Source organism: Cricetulus griseus, chromosome X (genome assembly GCF_003668045.3).
Source record: "Cricetulus griseus strain 17A/GY chromosome X, alternate assembly CriGri-PICRH-1.0, whole genome shotgun sequence".
Lineage (NCBI taxonomy): Eukaryota > Metazoa > Chordata > Mammalia > Rodentia > Cricetidae > Cricetulus > Cricetulus griseus.
Genome location: NC_048604.1, coordinates 94,480,837 through 94,507,381, shown reverse-complemented (window position 1 = coordinate 94,507,381; position 26,545 = coordinate 94,480,837). Strand labels below are relative to the sequence as shown.

The following is a 26,545-nucleotide window of genomic DNA, read 5'->3' as shown; positions in this document are numbered from 1 at the left end:
ACAATAAGTATAAATAAATGGTCCTGAGCTCTTTCAAATCACAATTCTAAGTGAATTTTTCCTTCAAACACATGGCATTACAGTCACCTAATATACAAGTAATGATGAGTTTTTTTCTACTTGAATATTGTCAAAACATTGTAATCAGCCACTTTGACCACTATCATACTTTCCATACTTAAGAGCTGTTATCAAACCTAAAAACTTGACTTTATAAAAATTCTCTCACTATAAGTAATAAGAAGCTTAGAATAGTGTTTTGAAACTAAATCTATTAAGAAATTAATGGGACAGCAAGATGGTAAAAGAACCTGCCATACAAGCCTGATGATCTGAGTTTGGTCCCTACAACTCATGGTGTAAGGAGAGAAACACCTCCCCCAAATTGTCTGCTGCCTGCCATGTACACACCTGCATGGTTCTATCTGCCAAGGCACATGTGTGCCAACATTCACACATCATGCATACACATACACACAAGAACAATAATTATAGTCTCATTCCCTCCATCTTAGAGAACAATCTAGTCAGTTACATTCTGTCATATTGAAGCCACAAGTAGGAATCACATCAAGTAATCTGTCTCCTGGGATCCCAAAACAGACATAAGGATTTAAGCTCTATTCCATCTTTCAAAACCTAACTTTTACCCTTTATAAAATAAGGACCTGCTAAATTCCTGCCTGCTAAAAGATTCTATGAATGTCAAAAGCAATAAGGAACAGCTGAGAAGCTGCATAAATAGATGCTGGCCTGATGTGGTGACACACGCCTTTAATCACAGCACTTGGGAGGCAGAGGAGGACTGATCGCTGTGACTTTGAGGTCAGCCTGGTCTACAAAGAGTGTTCTGGGACATACAGGGTTACATAGTGAGACCTGGTCTCAAAAAAGCAAGCAAGCAAACAAAAGAATAGTCAGCCTATCCCTGAATTTAAAAGAAACCTGGCAGTATAAAAACACCTAACTTCATAAAGAGAATCAAGTCCTTGAAATGTCCTAAACCCAAGAATTATCTGTAGATAAGATATGGGAACCAGAAGACACAAGATTACCACCTATTATTAACTGCAGAATGTCTTCATTATAGGACCTTGGAGGAAAAATCTTGGTAATCTCTTGAACACTCAATTTACTCTAACCAACAGTACAAATCCCATCTTGGAAACTGCAAATTAAGGTGGAAAAAATGTATTAATGAACACTTAAAAAAAGCTAATACCTAAATGTGTCTATGTTGTTCACGTCGACTTTAACAGTAAGTGATTTCTTCTTGACAAATGAATAGCGTTTGTCTTCAGGTTTGGGGCTTGCACGAAGTTGTTTACTAGAAGAGGCACTCTCTTTTCTGCAATCTTCTTTTAGTTTTCTCTTCCACTTGTCATTGCAAGGCCCCAAATCAGCTTCCTTTATATTTGTATTAGTATAGGAAACACAGTCTTTCTTGTAGAGTTGAAAAGGCCCACTGGCCTGCTCGTTCTCATTCTCTCTTCCTCTTGCAGCACTGAAACAATCTGACTCTCTATTTCCAGGAACTTTTAGAGAACTATATTTTCTGTCTTCTTCCTTCAAGTACTTCTGAAACCTCCCATCGGGAAAGTCCTGCTCGCTGTCTGAGAGCTTATGATGTTTGTGACGGTAGTCATAAGACACTTTGGTTGCTGAACTTATCTCTGGGTATTCTCTCTCAGTGTATCTGTGGCTTTGTGATCCGAAGCTCCAGTCTTCATTCTTCTCTTGGAAAGGTACAAAAGAATGCTCAGGCTTCCACTTTGGGATTCTGGAGGGCTCTCTATTTTCATACCTTGCGGCATCTGTAGGTCTTTTTGATGTGTAGCTGTACTTTCTGAAATCATGATCCTCAGGATACCTGTGATGACATAGAGAAGTTTACATTTGCAATACACAAAAGTAAAAAATTCTAGAAAAACATTTTAAAAATAAAAAAAATTCTATGTGTAGAATATTGAGCAGTCTGGCCTTAAAATTCAGTGCACAATGACAACATAACCCATAGGACCTCATGTCAACCCATAACATTTAAAGATAACATCTTTTTTGTTTGTTTCAAGGCAAGTTTTCTCTGTGTAACAGTCCTGGCTGTCCTGGAACTCACTTTGTATACCAGGCTAGGCTTGACTCACTGACCTCTGCCTGCCTCTACCTCCCAAATCCTGGGATTAAAGACATGCACCACCACCACCTGTACTAGAATAACATCTTTTAAAAGCATTCTCCTTTAATCCCAGCACTTGTGAGGCTGAGGCAGGCGGATCTCTGTGAGTTTGAGACCAGCCTGGTCTACAAGAGCTAGTTCCAAGACAGGCTCCAAAGCTACATAAAGAAACTGTCTCAAAGAAAATCTCAATTTAGTTGGGCAGGGTGGCACATTAACTTTAATCCCAGCACCTTGGAGGTAAAGACATATCTCTGAGATAAAGACTAGCCTGGTCCAGAGAGTTCTAGGACAGCCAGGGCTACACAGAGAAAATGTCTCAAAAAAACCAAAAAGAAAAGAAACAAAAAGAAAAGAAAAACTCACTCTAGCTATCAATACAAATTACCTAAAAAAGAAATATATTTTTAAAGATTTATTTTATTTATGATGTATAGTATTCTGCTTGTATGTTTGCCTGCATACCAGAAGAGGGCATCAGCTCTCATTATAGATGGTTGTGAGCCACCATGTGGTTACTAGGAATTGAAATCAGAACCTCTGGAAGAGCAGTCAATGCTATTAACCTCTGAGGCATCTCTCCAAACCCCCCCCCCCAAAGAAATATTCTTATCTTTTGAGAAAAAAAGTGATCATAGTCAACATAAAAGTAACACTCTTTACTTGAGGCCTTATTCGAAACTCCCCAGGCTTAGTGATTTCCTGTACCTCTTCTGAAAAGGGTTCCTGGCATCAAAGTCTTCTGAGCCTCTTCTTGGTGACTGAGGGTAGCTTTCTTCTTGTACCCTCTGGTGTCTCAATTCATCTTCATGCCATGCCTCTTCAAATCTAAAGGAATCTTCCAGTGACATCTCAGGTGGCTTCCCTCCTCTCCCGCTTCCTCTACCTCTGTGCTCATCAGGAATATACCTTCCTTGCATTTGTGGGGGATAACAATCCCTATCATGCTCTGTGTAGCTTGTTGCACTTTCTGAGTATGTGGGCATATACTGAGATCTTCTGTCATCATCCCCTCTTCCAGGGAAATATTCTTGGTGAGGCTTATATGTATCAAATTTTTCTACAGACTTTACATTTGGGGAAGGTGATCTATTTTCGTAAGAACGATAATATGGATTCACACGAGGGGGAATCCTTGGTTTATTCTGTCCATGTTTCTCGTCATCCACTCTCCAAGCAAAAGATCTTTTTGGATCATTTCTATATTCAGGGTCATAATGCCCATGGAAATGTCTTTCCTCGTAGTATTCAAAATTTCTAGATTGTGGTGATAATGACCTATATAAACAAGAATAGAGAAGTTTAGTTCACTTTGAGACATTTATCTGTTTTGTTTTAGTGTGACCTACCTAAAACATTGACCTTTCCTAGAATTCCTTTACTACCCCACTCAAGGTAAATCTAGGAATTTATTATTTGAGTGAGGAGGTCTAATGACTATTTTGTCCTACCTGACAACCATACTCTCTTCATTTAAACTAATGTATTCAATGAGCACATCCAACTGGGTGAAACATACCTGTCATATCGGAGGGGTACCAGATCAGGTATATAGCACAACTTTTTTAAGATACCACTGATAGCAAAGTTCTAACAAAAGTAGATGTAGTGACTCCAAAAGGCCAATCAGGAAACACTTAACATCAGGTTCAACAGCCAAGTGAGAAACAAGCACGAGCAAAGTAAGAACAGATATATTGAAGAGTGTTAAGAAAACTGAACATGACCTCTGAAATTGCATTTTAATACAATGATTCTACAATCCAAACTCACACCCACAAATGTTTCCAGTTTTTCCAACTGACTTTTCTCTCACTCAAGGCTGTACCAAAGTAAGAAGCTCATCAGGCAGCATGGGAAGGAAAGAGAAGAGAGTCATAAGACATCAATCTCTACTTTTCCTCCATATATTAGGTTTTTTTTTGTTTTTTTGTTCATTTGTTTGTTTCTTAAGAAAAAAAAAAAAAACAAGTCCCACACTATAACCCAAGCTGGCCTGACTGGTACTGTCTCTGTTGACAAAGCTGACCTTAAACTTAAAGCAATATTTCTGCCTCTACCTCCAGTATGCTAGAAATACAAGAGTGGACTATACCTCTCTCCATAAATACTTCTAGCATAAACTGATTTTCTTTACAAATCATATCAACTGAAAGATGTGCTATTCAAATAACTTGTAACTCTAGTCAAAGTGTGTTGTAATGCTTCTATCTTTGCTGGTTCTTTGACACTCCCAGCTTATGGACTTATATTCCCACTGAGAAGGCTCCTGAATTCATAGAAAGCACTGTAGGTTACTCAGCTTTAATGATAAGGAAGGTACATGATGTCTCTCACACCTTTAATCTCTATACTTGGGAGGCACAGGCAGGCAGATCTCTTGAATTTGAAGCCAGTCTAGTCTACATACTAAGTACTAGGTCAGTCAATAAGACCCTGTCTCAAAAACAAGCAAGCCCCCCCAAAAAAAGATAAAGAAAAAAAAACAATAAAGCTCACCTTTGCATCTGAGAACCTTTTGGTTCCCCAGGATAGCAGGTTTATTTGTTTGCTGCCCATGATAATGTGAATCAAGTTCCTCAGTTATGTCATAACCCCAGAACCTGTGATTGTTTTGCATCATCTAACTAGCCAGTCACTCTGAAGTGCTGGCCCTCAGGGTATCTTTGAAGTAAGAATGTCTGACATGGGAGTGCCTTGTTGCAAACTAGTATGTTGGCTTACAAATAGGATCAAACGTCAAACTCTTAACAAAAGACCCTGGAGAAGGAATTAGAAAATCAGGCACAAAGCTTTACCAGAGCCTCACTAAAAGAAGAATAAAATAAAATAAACTCTGTGCTATTTCCATGTTATAGTAATTTCTGTCTTTACATTCTCTTTTCTTTTTGAAGCTTCTCCCAAATATAACATAATTTTATGACATTTATAAAATGAAAACTAAATGACTGATGATTCACTACATTAGTGGAACAAGCACAATGGCCAAGCTATATTAACATAAAAATCATGGTTCAGGGCTGGAAAGGTGGCTCAGTGGTTAAGAGCTCTGACTGTTCTTCCAGAGGCCCTGAGTTCAATTCCCAGCAACCACATGGTGGCTCACAACCACCTTGAATGAAATTTGATGCACTCTGCTGGCATGCAGGCAGAAGACTGTATACATAATAAATAAAATCTTTAAAAAAATCATGGTTCATCTTTAATGTATGTAATAATGGTCCTTTATGTCAGTCTGACTTACTGGCTGCTAAGCAGAATTATTCTGTCCGTGCAAATGCAAAATGCTTTGCCCAAGTCAGAAGCATAGCACTTTCCCCACTGTATCAGAATTGACTATTGTGTCACTATCCCCAGCCAATCTGTGTGCTTGCTGAGGCCATGGAAGGTAGCATACTTGTATTTGTAGTCCCAAAACTTGGTTGTAGTTGATGTACAATAAATAAATTGGTTGAAGTATTCCATCCTAATTATGTATACTATAATACTGATACTACCTACCAGAAAAAAATTAAAGTTGAACTATAATGGAGCTACTGAAAACCACTATTCTGCCAGGATAGGAAACACTTATTTTCTGACTAAATTCCTTGAAACATACTATGAAAAATACACTGAAGAGTTGTAAAACCTTGTTAACTTAAAAAATGTAACCCTCTAAAAGTCATTTCTCATTCTGGTTGTGATGACTGCATTCCTTTTTATTATAAATTAGTTCTAGCTGCTGACCTCAATTAAATTCATCAGCTCCCTGAATCTAGAAATACTGAACAATTGCCTATTGTGAACAGCCAGGTCCAGTGAGCTTATTAAAATGGAAGCTTGAGCAGAAATTGTGATTTCCAAATCTAAGTTAATTGTGTAAAACAAGGAACTCCTCACCTCTGTTTCCACCTGGGGGATCTGGATCTTGACCGGGCCATCCTTTAGCATATGAGCCACCTAAGCCACTTTTTACACTGCAAAGAAATAAAACTATTAGCAAGTTTTTTTTTAAGTGTGCAGTATGCACTGGCAAATGCAAAGAGAACATTGCTTATTTCTTCCATGTGTCTATTTCCTGATCTGCAAAACAGGAATAAGAGCATCCACCTTAGTAAAATACTGTCAAGATAAAAATGAATTCAATCAAGGATCAGCAAGTGTTTTCTGTAAAGGACTACACATTGAAACTATTGTAGACTTTGATCAGCATAAGGTCTGAATAACCCCATTAATTTTGTCTTATTAAAACAATTCCTTAACCCAGGCAGTGGTGGTGCACACCTTTAATCCCAGCACTCAGCAGGCAAAGTCAGTCAGATCTCTGTAATTCAAGGCCAGCCTGTCTGGTCTATAGAGTGAGTTACAGAACAGCCAGGGCTACACAGAGAAACTCTGTCTCAAAAAACCCAAACCAAACAATCCCTTAAAATGTAAAAATTATAGCTGAGCATGGTAGCATAATCCCAACATAAGAGGATACGAAGTTTGAAACCAGCCTCGACTACATACCAAACTAGAGGCCAGCTTGGGTGACATAGAAAAACCCTGCTTCAAGGAAAGTAAAAGACATGGTTAAACCATTTTGAGATGTTCTATAAAAATAAAAAAACCCTCAGTTTTCAACGACTTGGCCAAATAAAGGAATGCAAAACATTTCATTATTTTAATACTGATCATATATTAAAATGACTGTTTTTGTCATGTTGGGTTAAATATATGGTTAAAATGTTTTTATAAAATCCACACTGCCAGAGAAGCTAGGAAACAAGGAGGACCCTAAGAGACACATACATGGTTCCCCCAGAGAAGGGGAAAGGAACAAGATCTCCTGAGCTAATAGGGAGCATGGGGGAAGGGGAGAGGAGGACTGGAGAGAGCAGAAGATTTAGTCAGGGGAAGAATAGAGGAGAGCAAGAAATAGATCCCATAATAGAGGGAGCCATTATAGGTTTAAAGAGAAATCTGGCACTAGGGAAATGTCCAGAGATCTACAAGGTTGACCCCAACTAACAATCTAAGCAATAGCAGAGAGGCTACCTTAAAAGCCCTTCTCCCATGAGATTGATGACTACCTTATATGCTATCCTAGAGCCTTCATCTAGTAGCTGATAGAAGCACAAGCAGATACCCACAGCTAAACACTCAGCTGAACTCTGGAATCCAGTTTCAGAGAGGGAGGAGTGGTATGCAAAGGGGTCAAGACCAGGCTGGAGAAATCCACAGAAACAGCTGACCTCAGCAAGGGGTTGCTCATGGACCCCAGACTGATAGCTGGGAACCAGCATAGTACTGACCCAGACCCCCTGAATGAGGATGTCTATGGGGCCTCTGGTAGTGGATCAGTATTTATCTCTAGTACAGGAATTGACTTTGGGAGCCCCAATCCACATAGAGGGATACTCTCCCATCCTGAACACACAGGGGAGGGTCTAGGCCTTGCTCCAAATGACAGACTTTGAAGATCCCCCATGGAAGGCCTTGCCTTCCCTGGGGAGCAGAAAGGGGGTGGGATAGGGGGTCAGTGAGGGGGTGGGGTGGGGGAGTGAAGCCAGGGGAGGATGGGAGGGTGAGGGAACTGGGACTGACATGTAAAATAAGCTTGTTACAAATTTTAAATTAAACAAATAAAGAAACAAAACAAAATATATTTTCAGAATTAAAAAATGATAGGAGGTAGATAAGAAGTCAAGGGCATCCTATACTACATATAAGTTTCTGGGATGCACGAGACTCTGTCACAAAAACAAGAAATAAAAACAAAATAAAATAATGTTCTAGTTTGCTTCTGTTACTGTGATAAAACCGGGCGTGGTGATGCAAACCTTTAATCCCAGCACTTGGGAGACAGAGGTAAGCAGATCTCTGTGAGTTCAAGGCCAGCCTGGTCTATACAGTGAGTTCCAGGACAGCCAGGGCTATACAGAGAAACCCTATCTCTCCTCCTCTCTCCCTCCCCCCTCTCCAGCATGCAGGTAAGCACCTTGGAGAGGGAAGAGTTTATTTATGCTTACAGGTTTCAATCCACTGAGGAAAAAATCAGGGCTAGAGCTGAAATGGGAACCTGGAGGCAGAAAACAGAAGCAGAGACCACCATGCTGCTTAGTGGCTTTGCTCCTAAGTTCATGCTCAGACATATTTTCCCCATTTTGGTTTCCTTCCATTCTTTTTAGAGACACAGTCTCACTACACAGCCCTGGGTTTCCCAGAACTCACTATATAGACCATGCTGTCCACAAACTTACAGAGATTAACTTGCTGGGACTAAACACGGCCTGTGTGTCAGTTTTTAAATTAATTTTTGTTTGTAATTTTAGGTCACTTTCATCTGAGATATGTACACACCTCCACTAACACACCAACACACACCAACACTAAAAAATAAAAAGCATACTTGATGGGGAATGTACTGCGTATGTTCATCTTGATTATTGAATAAAGTACTTGTTTGGCCAATGAGACAGCAAGTTAGATGGGACAAGGAGTCAAAGAGGATTCTGGGAAATGTAGTAGAGAAGTGGTGATCCAGGCAGGAAGTGACATAGCAAGGAGACTCATATTTAATCAAGGAGAAACAGGAAGTGTCCTTTTCCCCCTCGCCACCTCCAGTGGTGGGATGTTAGCCACTGGCAAGAGAGGGCGCCAGCGAAAGACAACTTCTGTAAGTCTTATAAAATATATAGATTTATGATAATTAAGACTGAGCTAGCAGATGAGAATCCTAGTCATTGTCCAAGCAGCATTTGAACCTAATACAAGTTTCTGTGTATTAATTTGGGCCCTAACTCGGGCGGGTGGCTGGCATAAAGCGCACATGTGGTGGTGGGGCTCGGCAGCTTTTGGCGGAAAGATTTACTCACAAAACAAAACAAAACAAAATTAACAGGAAAAAAACCTACTCCAGCCTGGTAACATCTCAGCACCTGGGAAAACTCCACCCATGTTAACATTTTATGCTTAAATATAAAGCATGTACTATCTATTCTGACTTGTCCTTGCCCTGCAATTCCCTTTCTGCAGTATTTTCAAGGCAACTTCACCTGAGTAGTGAAGGTACTAAGGCTTCCACTCTCTACTACTACCATTACTATCTGCTCACCTTTTCTGGTTTGTAGGACTTTTACTCTTTTCTTTTTTCTGGTCAGGGACCCACCCAGTATTGCTGTGGAATAATCCTTCTGCACACTGTGTAAATTACACAGTGATTAGTTTAATAAAGAAACTGACTGTCCAATAGCTGGACAGGATAATGTTAGACAGGAAAATCAGACTAAGGACACTAGGAATTAGAAGGGCAGAGGAGTTACCAGGCACACACGTAGAGGTCTTAAGGAAACGAAAGGGGAGCAAGACATGCTTGAGGACAGGTAAAGCCACAAGCCACGTTGCAATATACAGATTAATAAAAATGAGTTAATTTAAGTTGTAAGAGCTAGTTAGTAATTAAGCCTGAACTATTGGCCAATCATTTATATTAAGTCTCCATGTTGGTTATTTGGGAACTGGCAGCAGGAAAGTCTGGCTACACAATATTTAATGTATGACTTAGGTGCAAATCCATTCTTGAGAGAAAGAGCTTTCCTAAAAGGACATCACCTTAAAAGACTAATCTACACCCCCTCACCCTACGCCATGTCCTGAGGCATTTTAACCCCCACCCACCCCGCCAGCCTCAATAAAGGAAGAAGACCCTGTTGAGGTGAACTGACTGTGGATTAACACTGAGGGTATTTAATCTTGTTTGTCAGCAGGATTTAAAAATCAATTTCATATTTTTTGTGTATGGGTATGAAGGTATACTCACAATGATTTGGGGGGGTGTCAGGGTATGACTTCCTAATTTCAGGTGTTTTCCTCTCTCATTTTCTACATTAAGGTCTCCTATTGCCCTGGACAACACCTTTATAACTAGACCGAATAGCCATCAAGCTGCTGGAATCCTGGCCTTGGTTTCCTTTCCCCCATTTCTGGCTTTTATATACAGGCTAAGGATCTGAACTCAAGTCCTAATAAGCACTTTACCATAACCTTAATTAGCAGATCTTCAGATCCAAAACATAGTTTCTTCCCCAGATACTGTTTTATAACCTTTCACTTACAGCCTACACCCTTCCTGCCTTCCATCTCTGCCATTATCTATAACCATAAACCCTTGTGTGGTCTCCACCATTGCCCAGAATTATTTCACTTCTTTGACTGGTGATGGAGACATTAGAATTGTCAGGATCTCAGCCACTTTCCAAGGCTTCTCGTAAAATTTTATTAAATGGGCAGATAGAATTGTTATTGGATTATCTTTAAGTCATTCCCGGACTGAGCCCAGACATCCAGTTGGATTTTCCTCCCCTTCTTCATGTTTAGTCAGACTCCTAGTATCTTTTTTATGATCACCAACTACATTAAGAGGGAAACCTTTGCAACATCTTTCTCAAGGTGTGGCTTTCAAACTGCCCCAAGGTGAGTACCTTCATGTTCAACTACATTCCTTAGGACCCTTATCTAGAAAGTATAAAGGGGTATAGAACTAACAGGATGCCTAATTTGGGAAAAATATATTCCAGTCTTGGTTCTCTCATCATAGACCATAAAAGTACAGAGGATAACAAAGGCCTGACTCCTACAGAGGCCTCATCTCAGTTGCAGCAAAGAGAGACAGAAACAGAGATCTGAACAAAGGTATGAGCATGTATTTTCAGTAAAGAAATTAAAAAAAAACAGGGGTTGGGAAGCTAGCTCCAAATCATGCATTTGTAATATAGTACTAGGAAGTAGAGATAGGCAGGTTGCTAACCTACTTGGCACAGTCCTGGTCAGTGAGAAACAACCTAAAAAACAAATGAGGCTGGAGGAATAGCTAAAATGCTTGCTGAGCAGCCAGGAAGAATTGTGATTCAAAACCCCAGCACCTTCATAAAAATCAGTCATTGCAAGCCAGGCGGTGGTGGTGCACGCTCTTGATCCCAGCACTTGGGAGGCAGAGGCAGGCATATCTCTGTGAGTTCGATACCAGCCTGATCTACAAGAACTAGTTCCAGGACAAGCTCCAAAGCTACACAGGGAAACCCCCGTCTCAAAAAAAAAAAAAAAAAAAAAAAAAAATCAAGCATGGCCATGTAAGTCTGTAATCTCAGCACTGGGGACCAGAGACAGAATGATCTCAGGGGCTTGCTAACCAGTTTAGCTGAAAAGACAACCTCCAAGTTCAGTGAAAGACTGTCACGAAAAATAAGGTAAAGTGACTGAGAAAACCATCCCAACATCAACCTCTGGCCTCCACTAGAAAGTCCACCAAATACATGTATAAAATACACATGTATACTGGATGGTGCCTGAGGAAAGACACTTAGGCATCCACATGCACATGTGTGCATGAGCACCTATGCACACATTGATACAGAATTTTTTTGGCAAAAGATTTTATAGCAGGGCATAGTGGTACACACCTTTATTCTCTGCTCTTCGGAGGCAGGGGCAGAGTTCAAGGCCAGCCTGGTCTACATAATGAGTTCCAGGACAGCCAGAGCTATATAGTGAGACCCTGTCTTGGACAAAATGAAAAAAAAGTTTTTATATGGTAAACAAGATTTTGTCCTAGATTTTAAAAAAGACTAGTTTGGTTTTTCTAAAATAAAAGGAAAAACAAAACCAAAAAGTTTCAGAATATCACAAAAGGTCCAAGTTAATTTAGAAAAGGCTTTCTAGGGTGGTTACCCTAGATCAGAGTCTTTCAGTCTACACACCAATGATTTGGTGGTGAGAAAAGCCACAATATCACATATGAAGGGTGGTTGGCCTCTTACTTTGATCAGAAAAAGTCCTGAACCATGGCATCAAATGAGCTAATAAAACACTTTGCTCAGTTTGGCTATACATTAAAGTGCACTATACTTTTTGAAAGAAATGGACTTTCACAGAGGTATAGGTTGGGTTCAATTTTCTTCAATGAGAACTTCAGAATGTACCACAGAAAAATCTTATTATTGATGGAATAAAGCTCCATGTTTAAGCTCAGAAATCTAGGGGTTCGAAAAGGGATATAACAGCTGACAAGGACTTCTGACATGATTAATGTACTATACAATTAAATAAACATAACTGAGAAAAAGGAAAAGTTTTCTGCAGGATAAAATTTATAGATGGTATGTTTATAAATCAAGGTTGTTAAAAGTTCTCAATGTCAGGGAGCTGAATTAAATTCCCAACACCCAGATAAATATTCACAATTGTCTGTAACTCTAGTTTGAGGGGATCAGACACCCTCTTCTGGTTTCATCCAGCACTGTACATAGTGGTGCACAGATATATACATAGGCAAAATGCCCATATACGTAAAAATAAGTAATAGCTGGTAGGTGGTGGTATACCCCTTTAATCCTAGCATTCAGGAGGCAGAGGTACTCAGATCTCTGAGTCTGATGCCAGCCTAGGCTACAGAGCGAGTTCTAGGACTATAGAGATACCTTGTCTTAAAAAACCAAAAAAAAAAAAATTTTAAATTTTCTGTTAAAATTCTCAAGGTTAAAATTCATTGCAACAGTACAAAAATAAAACCAGCTATAAAAACCAGCAATGTTACAAGATATTAATCTGGTTTTGGTAATCTCTTCAAGATCTGACTTAGAGAATACTATGTGCACATGTGTACATATATGAAGGCCAGAGATTAACCTCAGGCATTTTACCTCTTTTCATTTTATTCTAGAAGTTGTCATTAATTATTTCATTCTTTCCTGACATTTACTGTCTTCTCTGTTTCATAGACCAGTGGTTCTCAACTTTCCTAATGCTGTGACCATTTAATACAGTTTAATTATTTCATTCTTTCCTGACATTTACTATCTTCTCTTTTTCATAGACCAGTGGTTCTCAACTTTTCCTAATGCTGTGACCATTTAATACAGTTTCTCATATTGTGGTGACCCTTAATTATTTCATTTCTACTGCATAACTGTAATTTTGCTAGTTATGAATTGTAATGCAAATACCTGGTGCACACCACCCCCAAAAGGGTCGAAACCTAAAACTTGAGAGCCACTGTCATAAACAGTGCTTAAGAAGGTAGACTGGATCCTTGTCTATACTATTCAGCTGTGTTTTCCTTGTGTCTTGTCGATTATTAAATAGTAAGGTGCTCCGTACTTCCAGAAAGGGAAAGAGGAAAAAAGTGAAGGTTGGCTTTGCATTTTGCAAAGAATCTGCGCACCCCTTGGAGTCATCTGATCTCATTGAACATCAGTAATTCTAACATGGAACTGTGGCCAGGCACAGCAGCACAGATCTAATCAAAACACTTCGAATACTGGGGCAGATGTTTCCCTAGGAGTTCGAGGTGAGTCTGTTTTACAAGAGTTCCAGGCCAGTAGGGGCTAGCCAGTCTCAAAATCAAAAGAAAAACCTTAAAAAAAATGAGCCTGCTGTGGTGCAAATTCCTTTAATCTCAGCACTCAGAAGGCAGAGAGACAGGTAGATCTCTCTGAGTTCAAGGCCAGGTTATTCTAAATAGAACAGTCAAGGTTAGCCCAAGCTAGAAAAATTAGACTCAAATAATCAAAATTAAATTAAAAATATAGGGGACTGGAGAGATGGCTCAGCGGTTAAGAGCACTGGCTGTTCTTCCAGAGGTCCTGAGTTCAATTCCCAGCAACCACATGCTGGCTCACAACCACCTTGAATGAGATCGGGTGCCCTCTGCTGGCATGCAGGCACAAGACTGTATACATAATAAATAAATAAAATCTAAAAAAAAATTTAAAATATAGAACTGTGCCAGGGTGGTGGTGCATACCATTAATCCCTGCATTCGGGAGGCAGAGGCAAGGGGATCTGAGTTTGAGGCCACCCTGTTCTACAGATTGAGTTCCAGGACAAGTCAGGGCAAACAGAGACAGAAAAACCCTATCTCGAAAAACTCCACCCACCCACCACACCCGAGCTATCCTTCCTCTACCCAGCCAAGCATTTGTCTTAGACATAGTACTAAACTAGCTTAAATATGAGCAAAATTTAATTCTGGGACTCTGGTAGCTGGCCTTCACACTGTGGGGGGTGTGGGGACGGGGTGGGGGGATGACTTTTCTAGAGAGAAACCTTAAATTTCCAAAACCACCACAGGCGCAGGAGAGGGAAAGAAGAGGCAGAGCGGGTGGCAGGCATAGCTGGTTAGGTACTCATTTGGACTCAATTATAAATGGTGTGAAAATCACTACGCAGGCAAAAACATTTCTACAAAATGGCTGCCACCATTGCCGCGGCATCAGTACGACCTGCCGGCATTACCTCGGCCTGCCGGCATCACTACCGCCTGCTGCCCTTGCCTCGGCATCACTACGGCCTGCTGGCATTACCCACTACCATCACTCCACTACTACTCAGGTGCTGAGAACGCATCCCAGTGGCCACTAAGGGAAAAAAACACCCTGAATTGGGAGGGAAAACGTGACAGAAAGGCAATGTGTAAGAGGGAAGAAGGCAGGGGAAAAAGAAAGAAACCAAAATCAAGCCTTACCCTTCTTTCTGGAGACTTGAATTTTCAGCTCCCTAAAAAGGCAAAAAAAAAAAAAAAGAAAAGAAAAATTAAAAGAAAAGAAAGAGGACTCCCGACCAGCAGAAATTACTGCCGTCCATCTCTCCTGCTGGAGCGCCACCGTCTCCTCCAACCTTCAGTTGCGCTTGCGCACTTACTTTCCCGCTTCTTTTTGTTACACTGTTTATTTTTGGGACCTGGGGATTGGACGAAGTTGGCTCGTGGGCCCCAGACTCCACCTTTCTGCTTCTGCTATTGCTCGAGAAGAAAATAATATTACGGTGGGGAGGGGCACGATAACTCAGCAGTTAAGGCCAGGGGCCACTTCTGCAGAAGACCGTGGTTTGATTCCCTACTATAACTCCAGTTTCAGGGGAACAAGTGCCCCCTTCTGGCATCCAGACACACTTGTGGTGTACAACCATCCATGTAGACACACATATACATAAAATGAAAATATGTCTTGCAGGCAATGGTGGCTCATGCCTTCTATTCCAACACTCCAAGTGGATCTCTGTGAGTTCGAGGCCAGCCCCCAGTGAGTTCCAGGACAGCCAGGGCTACACATAGAAACCCTGTCTCAAAAAAACAAGTGTTAAAAATAATTTAAATGAGAAAAAACACACAAGAATATATATTTATAACAGGGAAAGCAAAATAAAATCCAGCCAAATCAATCCTAAAACTTCACTATTGGTAAAAGATTAAATTAACCCAAGCATGGTGGCATATGCCTCTAATCCCAGCACTCAGGAGGCAGACAAATGATTCTCTGTGAGTCCAAGGCCAGCCAGCCTGATCTACAGAGTGAGTTCCAGGACAGCCAGGGTTACACAGAGAAAAACCCTGTCTTGAAAATAATAATAATAATAACAACAAATTAAATATATGACGCATACTTTTTTCTTAACTTTAAATGTCTGTATATTTTCCTCTACTTGCCCTAAGAGTCCAAATCAAACTCCTTGTTTTCTCTAATCTGGTCATGCTGGTCCTCCTATATCAATGACCTTGCTTCAGTTTGCCTATGCTTTCCTAAACTGACCATCATAATGCCCCCCTCCACCCTTACTGCCCTGGGGCTCTTCCTTGAATTTCTTTTCTTTTTTAAATTCTGAATTTCTTTCTCCTTAGGTATTTTGGGTTTGTTCAGTGATTATTTCAACACTGAACAAACTGAAATATTTATTTCAACAAATAAGTATTTCATTTATACAGCAGTAACAAATAGGCAATGTCACTAAACAGTGTATCCCAAAGCGAAAATTCAAATGTATGAGATGAATTAGTAATTGGAAAATGTAAATAAAAAACCAGCCATTTCATACCCATTACATTAAAAAATGTAAAGTCATTATTTTGAAGAGTAGACAAATGTTATGCCACAGGAGGAACACTCATACACTGCAAGAATATGTACAAGTATAAGTAGTTTGGAAGTACCCCAAAATACTGAATGTGCCCATATCCAAACACTTAGCAATCACACACAAATAAATACCCTGGAGTGGAGACTCAAATTTTGGTGTACACTAGAACTACCTGGAAGGATGGTTAACAGATTTCTAGATCCTAATCCTGGTGTTAAAAGGACCACAAAAAGGAGGAATTATTGTTGAAAGTAGCAGCAGCAAGAGAGATGCATATGTAGCATATAAAGCATGAAATATTTACTACCTGGCCTTTACAGAAAATATTCATTCTATTTAAATTTATTTTCGTTTACCAGCAATGTTAATTAAATGGATGAAAGCTTTAAAAGAAAACAAAATGACAGACTAAAACCAGTATGGTTGTGATTGAGATGTCAGAAACAGATGATAAACCTAATTATAATGCTGCTTCAGAGTAAAGAGTAAAGGAGCAAAAACTGTGAATCATCTGTCTACCTCTGAACATAGACACCCAGGTGGCAGGGTCATTCACTCCCAGGAGGATGCTGAAGAGAACACTAATGCTAAAAGAGGCCAACCTTAGCAGGCAACACCCTTATTCAGGTAAAGGACCAGACTTCAGCAACCCCCTTTCTTCTTTAAAATCCCTCTCTATCATACATATCCTTTCCATAACCCTGCATCCCTCTGGAACCATATGGCCCTGGGACTATCCTATCTCTCCATGACAACCAAATTCTTCAAAAGGCTGAGCAAATTGTATGTATGTATTTAGGAATATACATGTATACATGTAACAGCAATTAAAAAGAGGCCATGAATTTGAGAGAGCAAGGAGGGTGTATAGGAGGAGTTAGGGGGAGGAAAGGGAAGGGAGAAATGATGTAATTATAATACACACACATATTTAAAAGAGGAAAAAAGCTATCTATATGCCATAGTCATTGTCTCTGTTTTTTCTCCTCCCAATCTTGCTAGTCCCATTATCAAGCTAGTTTTCCACACCCACCTCCAGTACCAAACTATTCTAGCCAAAATAACTAATGAAACTTACCTCCCAAATCGATAGTAAATTCTCCTATTCCTCATTTACTTTTCAATATATAGGAATTGCAATGTCCAACAAACAAATGAAAAGATAATCAACACTATTAAGAACCCAGGGAGCCAGGCGTTGGGGTGCACGCCTTTAATCCCAGCACTCGGGAGGCAGAGGCAGGTGGATCTCTGTGAGTTCAAGACCAACCTGGTCTACAAGAGCTAGTTCCAGGACAGCCTCCAAAGCCACAGAGAAACCCTGTCTCGAAAAAAACAAAACAAAACAAAAGAACCCAGGAATAAAATTGAAATATTACTTTATAGTCATGAGTTTTAGTTTAAAAATTAACACTGAACAGCACCTATTTGTTGACAAGTAGAAAATGTATCACCTGAGGAAAATTCCTTTCCAAAAACCATGAAGCAGAAAAAAACTACAAATCTATACTCAAGAGAATAAAATGTTGTATATTAAAAACATGAGACTATTTTGAAAACCACCTTGAGTTAGAAAATCAGAGTGACATATACTTCTATGAGAAACCCCATCTTCAACTAAACTAAAAAATAATCCAAAATCAGATAAAAACTAACAGAAATATAAGAAATTAAAAAGATGCCTGGTGATGGTGGTGCATACCTTTAATCCCAGCACTTGGGAGGCAGAGGCAGAGGCAGGTGTACCTCTGTGAGTTCAAGGCCAGCCTGGTCTACAAAGCTACCCAGAGAAACCCTGTCTTGAAAAAAAAAGAAATTAAAAACTAAATGAACTCAGGTTATGTTCAGGGATGGACTAAAAGTTTAGTCTTTCATAAACGGAATTTACAAGTTACTCAAGGGAAAATAAATTCCAGTGAAAATGTAGTAATCAAGTCCATCAAAAGAAGACATTAAAGTAAAACAGTGGAAAAAATAAAAATGGCATTGGGAGGAGAGTAAGAGGCACACAAAGATAGACACAGGGCTACAGAAATACAAGAAAATTAAAATAATATTTGTGTGATTATAGTTCTTGAAAAAGAACAGAACCATGCACGGTATTGCATATGTATAATACTAGCACTCAGGAAGCAGAGGTAGAAGAACTGCACCAAGTTTGATACAGCAAGGACAGAGCAAGGCCATATCATAATTCCAAACAAAAATAGAAAAAAAGACAACCCAAACACAAAACTAAACTAGTATTTAAAATCACAATGTGAGAAAACCAAGGTAAGTGACATAGCTCAGCAGTGGACCACTCATCTAGCATGTACAATACTTTGGGTTTAATCTCCAACCTTACAGTGGGAAAAGAAAGCCTCCTTCCAGTTAACAGAAAAATAGCTGAAATTGGGCTCATCAAGTATCTAGGGTAGATATATAACATCCAATTCTTATAGTCTACTAAAAACTATTTGATTTAAATATACAATCATGAAGATTACCAAACACAAAAAAATGTTATGTTATTAACATAAATCTGTGGCTTTGAGTACAATACTTAGCACAGCAGGAAAAAAAAAACCCTCCATCAGCTTTTTCAAAGCTTAAATACAAAGAAAAATACAGCTAGTTTTTAAAAGCCTCAATGAAAGAAAAATGTGAGCCGGGCGGTGGTGACACACGCCTTTAATCCCAGCACTCGGGAGGCAGAAACAGGTGGATCTCTGTGAGTTTGAGACCAGCCTGGTCTACAAGAGCTAGTTCCAGGTCAGCCTCCAAAGCCACTGAGAAACCCTGTCTCGAAAAACAAAAAAAAAAAAAAAAGAAAAGAAAAGAAAAATGTGAACTAAGGAATTTGTATCAGTCAATATAAAATAAATACCCCAAATGTCATGCACACAAACACATGCACACACAAACAAAATGGATGTAAGAACTAAATACACAAAACTTAAAAGAAAACAAGTATAATCTTTGTGACCTTGAATAGGGCAATAATTCCTAAGATATGGCACTAAAAATATAAGCAACAAAAGAAAAAAATTAATTTGCATTCATCAAACTTGAAACATTTATACTGTGAAGAACTCTACCAAGGAAAACCAAGCTGCTGAAGCAGGCCATGGAGGATCAGGCAGAGGGCAAGGGGCCACTACCAGGCTAGTGGCCAGGCTGCTGGGTACCATGTGGAGTTGGGGATGTGGCCATATGCCACAGAGCCATAGCAGCATGTCAGGTGCATTGGACTGTAGGAGACCCCTGAGGACCCAAGGACACAGGACAGCAATGTGCTGGTGTTGCAATATCATGGGCCTACTTGCCTGTCAGACTGAGGCCCAAGTCCCAAGGTGGAGGCCCTGAATGCCAGTATGGAAGACACACTCTTGCCTGGTTGGATGAGTTCACCAGCATGCTGAACACGATTCACCAGCATGTTGAACACGATTCATGGAGACTTGTCCCACATGGACAATGAGAGTGCTTCGATGATGTATGTCCATGGCAAGATTCACAAGCTTGAGGCCTTCATGAATATATCCCTGGCAACAGCATGACCAGGATAAAGCAGCAAGCCATCAAGGCCCAAGCTGTGCTGGGGACCTTCCCCTTGGCATTCAGAAGATTCCTGCACACCCTCAAGGGTTTGTCCCCACCTCTGTGCACCTCACAGGAATCTATCCTAGAGCAAGCAGCAGGAAAAAGGACAGACCACTTTGGGCAGCAGTAAGGGGCCTTAGCTCTGAGGCTGCTTCCCACTAAAGGAAGAATCCTAGCCAGACTCTGTCCTGATTATTAAGTTAAAGATCTTATTAACAGGCTTATATGATGTTGGAATATGAAACTCTAAGTATATCTTCTGCAAACTACTGGCCATCTTTATTACTGCATGTTGAAAGTATATTCTAATTCTAATCTAAAAGCTGTTTCATGGATGGTTGGAAATGCAATTTAATTAACTGATCTGTGCAATGTGGAGAGCTGGCTTTTTGTTGCTATTCTAGAGTTTTATTTTGTGACACAAGGTCTCTCTGTGTAGTCCTGTAACTCACTATATAAACCAGGCTATCCTAAAACTCACAGAAACCCACCTGACTCTGCCTCCCAAGTGCTGGGATTAGAACTGTGAATAGAGCTGTTATTTTTATTTTTGTTTTTGCTTGTTTTGAATATCTGTGTTACCCTGTCAAGATTTATATAGGGATATGATCACAGGAAAAGTGACCAAGTAATTAAAGTCTTGTTATTAAATCCTAAAAAAAAAACCAAGAGAAGAAAAAAAAAAGAAATGTAAAACAAAGCAGGGGAATAAGTCAAAAGATAACCCAATAAATGAGCATTTTTCTTCAATCATTTAGCTTACAAAGAAATGCATAAATGCATGCAGATTACTTGAGAGTGCTTATATAACCCTGAATGTACTAAATTTCATATATAAAAAGAGCACAACTAAGTAACAATCAAAATTTTTAAATGAACAAAAGGGATAAACAGACATTTCTCCAAAGAAGAATAAAATTGGCTAATAAGCACATAAAACCACTAGTCATTGGAGGGATATAAATCAAAATTATAATAGATACCACTCCATGCCAATGAAGACAGCTATAATTATATTAAATGATAACATGTTTTAAGGATGTAGCATTAATACAATCTTCACTGCTGGTGGGAATGTAAATGGTACAGCCAGCCACATTAGAAAAGTCTAGCAGTTACTCATAAAGTCAAGCATAGTATTACCATATGGCCCAACTATTATTCCATTCCAGGTATACATAACCACAATAATTGGAAACATGTGCATACAAAATCTTTTTACAAAAATATTCATAAAAGCCAAAAGGTAGAAACAATTCAAATGTACATTAAGACATGAATGAACAAAATATACATATACTGTGGAATATCTAACCATAAAATATGGAGTAAATATTGATACATGCTACAGAATAGATGAAAATCAAAGCAGTATGTGAAAGAAGCCATTCACAAACAACCTCATATTGTATAATTTCATTTAATGGAAAATATCTAGAATAGGCAAATCCAAAGAAATGGAATAATGGCTAATGGTGTAGTGGTTTTTCTTTTGTCTTAAGGTTTTATGAAACAGGGGTTTCTGTCAGGAAGGCTGGCCTCATACCTCCTGTGTAAGTGAGAATGATGACATTGATCCCCTAGCCCTCCCTCCTTATATCTCCTAAGTTCTGGGATTCTGGGTATCCACCACCACACCCAATAAATGCTTTTTGGGTCAAGAACTATTCTGGAATTATACTTATGATAATGTTTGTATAACTGTATGAAAATACTGAACTGTACACTTAAAATGGGTGAATTATGCAAAAAGATTCCACACTAAATGAAAATTCAATATTTACAAATGCAATGAATAAAAATTCCCCAGGAAAGCCTTTGCAACAAGAGACCACAGGAATAATAGGGTGATCATTAGGTGCTCAGAGGAAAGGAGAAAGCAGAAGTGAGAAGATCAAGCACAGTCACAAATGGTCACAAAAAGTACATTACCTTATCACCAGTTCTTCAGTAAGGAAGGGCTATAAACACTGCTGCTTATCATTCTTACTTTGGTTACATGGGATAAAGTAATTCCTGTCTCTCTCACACAAAGATAAACAGAAAAGTCAACAACACATGAGTTTCAATAGTTGTGAATAATCATGTGGGTGCTTGGAACTGAATCCAACTTTTTTTAATCCAACTTCTTTACAAGAGAAACAAGTGCTTTTAATTGCTGAGTCATCTCTCCAGACATAAAGAGCTGTTTATTTAAAAAATGTTGACAATGAAGCCAAACATGGTGGTTCATACCTATAATCCTAGCACTTTGAAGGCTGACGATGGAGGATAGCTATGAGTTTGAGGCCAGCCTAGGCTACACAGAGTCTAAAGTCAGCCTTGGATATAGAGTAATACTCTGTCTCAAGTGGTGTGTGATATGGTGTGTGTGTGTGTGTGTGTGTGTGTGTGTGTGTGTGTGTGTACAGACAAAAAGACTAACTAAAAACCAAATTCTATGAGATACACTAAAAACAGTGACCAGTTAAAAATTATGAATTAAAATTATGTTCGCCATGCCGGGCGTTGGTGGCGCACACCTTTAATCCCAGCCCTCGGGAGGCAGGGGCAGGCGGATCTCTGTGAGTTCGAGACCAGCCTGGTCTACAAGAGCTAGTTCTAGGACAGCCTCCAAAGCCACAGAGAAACCCTGTCTCGAAAAACCAAAAAAAAAAAAAAAAAATATGTTCGCCATGCAAAAACATAATGACCTGAGTTCATCACCTACATAAAAGCTGGTACAACAAAACAACTATAATCTCTGGGCTGAAAAGGTGTTTGCTGGCCAACTAATCTAGCACAATAATGAACTATAGGCTTAGTGAAGACTGTCTCAAAAATAAGACAGACAATGAGATGGTTCAGCATATAAAGATGCATGGCACATAAGCATGAAAAAATGAGTTTGATCCCCCAAACCCACTTTAAAGGTAGATGAAGACAACTGACTCCACAATGTTGTCCTCAGACCTCTACGTGTCCCAGCACACATTTGAGTGTACCCCAACACTAATAATGATAATAAATAAAAAATAAGATAGAAATACAATAAAGGGAGACAATTGATATCAAACCTCTGGCCTTGACATGCAGGCAACACTGACATAAATGAACACACACACACACACACACACACACACACACACACACACACACACACACAAAATTCATTGCAGCAGACAGATTTATGAGCAAAAATTGAAAAATGAATGTTTCATTTACAAGATGAAAAAAATTCCTTTAAAATAACAAAGGAAGGAGGCTGGGAATGCAGCTTAGTATAATACTTGCCTAGCATGCATGAAACCCTAGGTTCAGTCCCCAGTATCACATAAACCAATGATTCTCAATTTGTGGGTAGTTCACAGACCATCAGAAAACACAGATATTTACATTCTGATTCATAACAGTAGCAAAATTATAGTTATGAAGCAGCAACAAAAATAATCTTATGTTTGGGGGTCACCACAACACAAGGAACTGTATTAAATGGTCACAGCATTAGGAAGGTTAAGAACCACTGATATAAGCCAAGTAACATGCAAACATGTCTTATATCCCACAGAGAGGCAGAAGATCAGAAATTCTAGATCATGCTGAGCTACATATTGAGTTTGTGACCAGTCTGGACTGTATGAGACACTGTCACAAGAAAAGCATGAATGGAGGACAGAAGAGACAAGTGAGTGGGGTGTGGTAGCATATGCCTATAATCCCATAATCCCAGCATGAATGAGGCAGAGGCAAAAGGGTTACAAATTTGAGTCAAGATGGTATAAAGAGAACCTGTCTCAAAATATGAATGAAAGGCCAGTTGGTGATGGCACATACCTTTAATCCCAGCACTCAGGAGGCAGAGGCAGGCAGATCTCTGTGAGTTCGAGGCCAGCGTGGTCTACAAATAGAGTTCAGGACAGCCAGGGCCACACAGAGAAACCTGTCTTAAAAAAAAGGGGGCAGCTATGTTCAATAGACAATTTATACACTGTGAATAATAAACTGAACTTCAAACTTGAGAATATGAAAGAGTATGGTGTGGGGCCAAAGAGTATCACAGAAGAGTTCTTGAAACTGGGTCTTTTTGTTTGTTTGTTTGGCTTTTTTTTTCAAGACAGGGTCTCACCATATAGCTCTGGTCTTGAACTCAGAGATCCTAGGCAAACTGGGGTTTAATAAAGTGCCTAGGCTGGCTTCAAACTTGTGATCCTCAATCAGACATGGTGCTGCATACCTGTAATCCAAACACTCAGTAGATAGGCAAGCATGGGCTACACAATGACATCCTGCTTAGCAAAGCAAAACCCCAAACAAACATCAAAAACTGAGGGCCAGTGATACAGCTAAATTGCAAGAAACACACACACACACACACACCTGAATTAGCAACCTTTTGTTGCAACCTTTTAAGTGCTGAAAATTGAATCTGTGGCTTCAAATATGCTAAGCAAGTACTCTACCAACTGAAATCCATGCCTAGCCCCAAAACAGGTTTCAAAAACTTTTTGTGTGTGATGTGGGTGTGCATATCCTTCCTTGTATATGGGTTCATGTGTGTTTAACCATGTTGGGACCAGAAATAGACATCTTCCTCAATAGCTCTCCACCTTATTTTTTTTAAGACAGAAGTCTTTCATCCAATTGAAGACCACTACTTCAGTTTAACTGGATGGTCAGCAAGCCCCAGGGACCCTCCTGTCTGTGCCTCCTGAGAACTGTGGTTAGAGGTAACTACTGCAACTCTGGCTTTTTATTTGGGTACTGGGTATCTGAACACAGATTCTCATGATTGAACTGCAAGCAGTTCACTAACTGAGCCATTTCCTCCAGCCCCAAGAAATGTACTTTTAAAATTTTGTGTGTTTCAATATGCTTCTGTGCTCTGAAATTATTATAAGAAAACAAAAAGACAAGGTATGTGAAATGTACTTTCCATAAATGTATCTTATGACCCTAAAAGAAAGGTAAGGCAAACAATTATAACCCCTTGTTCACTGTTGAGGAAATACCTTAGCCAGGGGTTGGTGGCAAACACCTTTAGTCCCAGCACTCGGGAGGCAGAGGCAGGAGGATCTCTGTGAGTGCAAGACCAATCTAGTCTACAAGAGCTAGTTCCAGGACAGCCTCCAAAGCCACAGAGAAACCCTGTCTCGAAAAACCAAAAAAGAAAAAAGAAATAGAAGAAATACCTTAGAAAAAGTGAAGTGATCTTATCAAGGTAATCAGATGTTATTATAATTCAAAGAATCGAAGACTTCAAATCCCTTGTTCACTTCAAAAATAAAAAGTGGACCAAGTGAAAAGTTGAACTGCTACCAATAAACAAGGAAAATAAAAAAGGCATGAGTTTCATACACCTGTAATCCCAGCGTTTAGAAGCCAGAGATAGGAGAATCCGGAAATTCAAGGCCAGCTTTGGTACATGTGAGTTCAAGGCCAGGCGGTGCTACAAGACTCACTCTCTCTCAAAAAAAAAAAAAAAGCCCCAGCATAGATGAACAAACAAGGCTCATTATGAAACTACAGCAAAGCCTTTTTAAGTTTTTTAGACCTGTTCACACCTAGGAAAAAAATGTTAAAATGTGCCAAGCCTGCCAGTGTGAGCCTATAATCCCAACTACTCAAGAAGATAAAGGCAGGGGCCTAGAAAGTTCGAAGCCTGCCTGACCTATAGGATGAGTTAAAACAGCAGCCTGAGTTGAGTAAGAGACTGTCTCAATAGATACAGAGCTCTGCGGTGGAGTGCCTGCTAGGCATGGGGGAGGGCCTGGCTTTAACCCTCGAGGCTACAAAGGAAAAAAATATGGTCAAAAGGTTGCCTGACCAGAAGCCTCAAGGATCCTGTTTTCTACAAGTAGTTTGTAATTTGTTCCAGAAAAGCAATCACTCAACGTGTAGCACAAAAAGCCCCCCAAAAGGAAAAAAAAAATTTAGGAAGCTAAGTTTCTCTTGGACAGCCCTGACAGTGGCACAGGTGACTAAATTCTTCATAGAGATCTTCACTATTCTTGGACGTTCTACCCGGAAGATGCAGCTCCTGGGGCCAGAGCATCTCTCGCGGACAAAGCGAGAGCTCCGGTCCCGCGGGCGACGCGTCTGAGGCTGCCGAGGGAACAAGGGCTCAGTCCCGGGGCACCGCCCCCTTCCTGGTACCCACGACGGGCACTCCGAGAAAGGCGCCGCCACCTGCCCGTCGCCATGAGCAGTGAAGCCTGAGGCTGAGGGCAGGTGTCGCGCGGCTCGGGAAAGGTACTGGTGGGACAGCCATCACACGCCCGCCCGAGAGACAAGCGCGCCAAGGGCCAGAGGGGCGCGGGCGGCCTGAGGGGCGCGGGCGGCCTGAGGGTCGCCGGCGGCAGTCTCAGAGGGAAAGGCGCTGGCCCAGCGTGAGGGGAGAAGGGACCCGGGTCCCCTGAGAAGCTGAGCCCTCTCGCCGCCCCTTCCCTGCCTCCCCTCTCTCCACCGTGAGACCCACCTCTCCCGGGCGAAGGACACACCCTCCCTCCCTTGAAGGCCAGGGCCTCCTCGCTCAGCCTGCTCCCCGGACCGCTCACCGCGCAGGGAAGTCGTCACCATAGCCGTCGCGGTCGCCAAAACCTTCACCACCGCAGCCGCCTCAGCTCCCTCCAGGCCTCGCCCCTCACGCAGCTCCCGCCTCCGACTCCAACAGCACCCGACCGCCCCCGCGAATCCAGGAGACCCGGAACCACTTCCTTCCGGAATGGTCTGGCCCCACCCCCATTCTGGCCCCGCCCACCGTGTCCGCCTCCCGCCAAACCCGCTCTCATGGAGAAGGCCGGGCTTCGAGGCCCCGCCCAGGCTGCCCGGAGGGTGCTCTAGTGCCCTTTGCTGGCTGTTCTCACCTCGGTTCCCTGAGAGGCTAAAATGTCCCCTCGTCTCCCTTAAGCTGGAGGAACTTACTGGGCTCTT

General features: G+C 40.6%; 1 protein-coding gene across 15 annotated transcripts in view; it reads right to left on the bottom strand.

The window, feature by feature from the left end:
* Nucleotides 1-26,320, bottom strand: part of Bclaf3 (BCLAF1 and THRAP3 family member 3) — a 78,751-nt gene extending 52,431 nt beyond the window's left edge. For 9 of the 15 annotated variants that reach the window (XM_035449853.1, XM_035449855.1, XM_027432599.2 and 6 more), the window contains exons 1-5: nt 26,170-26,319; nt 14,664-14,695; nt 6,059-6,135; nt 2,885-3,454; nt 1,223-1,870 (exon numbers count right to left, since the gene is read on the bottom strand). In XM_035449853.1, coding sequence (XP_035305744.1) covers nt 1,223-1,870; nt 2,885-3,454; nt 6,059-6,099 — 1,259 coding nt within the window. In that variant the 5' untranslated portion in view covers nt 6,100-6,135; nt 14,664-14,695; nt 26,170-26,319. Of the gene's footprint in view, nt 1-1,222; nt 1,871-2,884; nt 3,455-6,058; nt 6,136-14,663; nt 14,696-19,359; nt 20,111-26,090; nt 26,112-26,169 lie in introns of those variants that run through there. The other 6 variants (XM_035449847.1, XM_035449852.1, XM_035449854.1 and 3 more) reach the window with 4 other exon arrangements.
* Nucleotides 26,321-26,545: the final 225 nt, after the last annotated feature.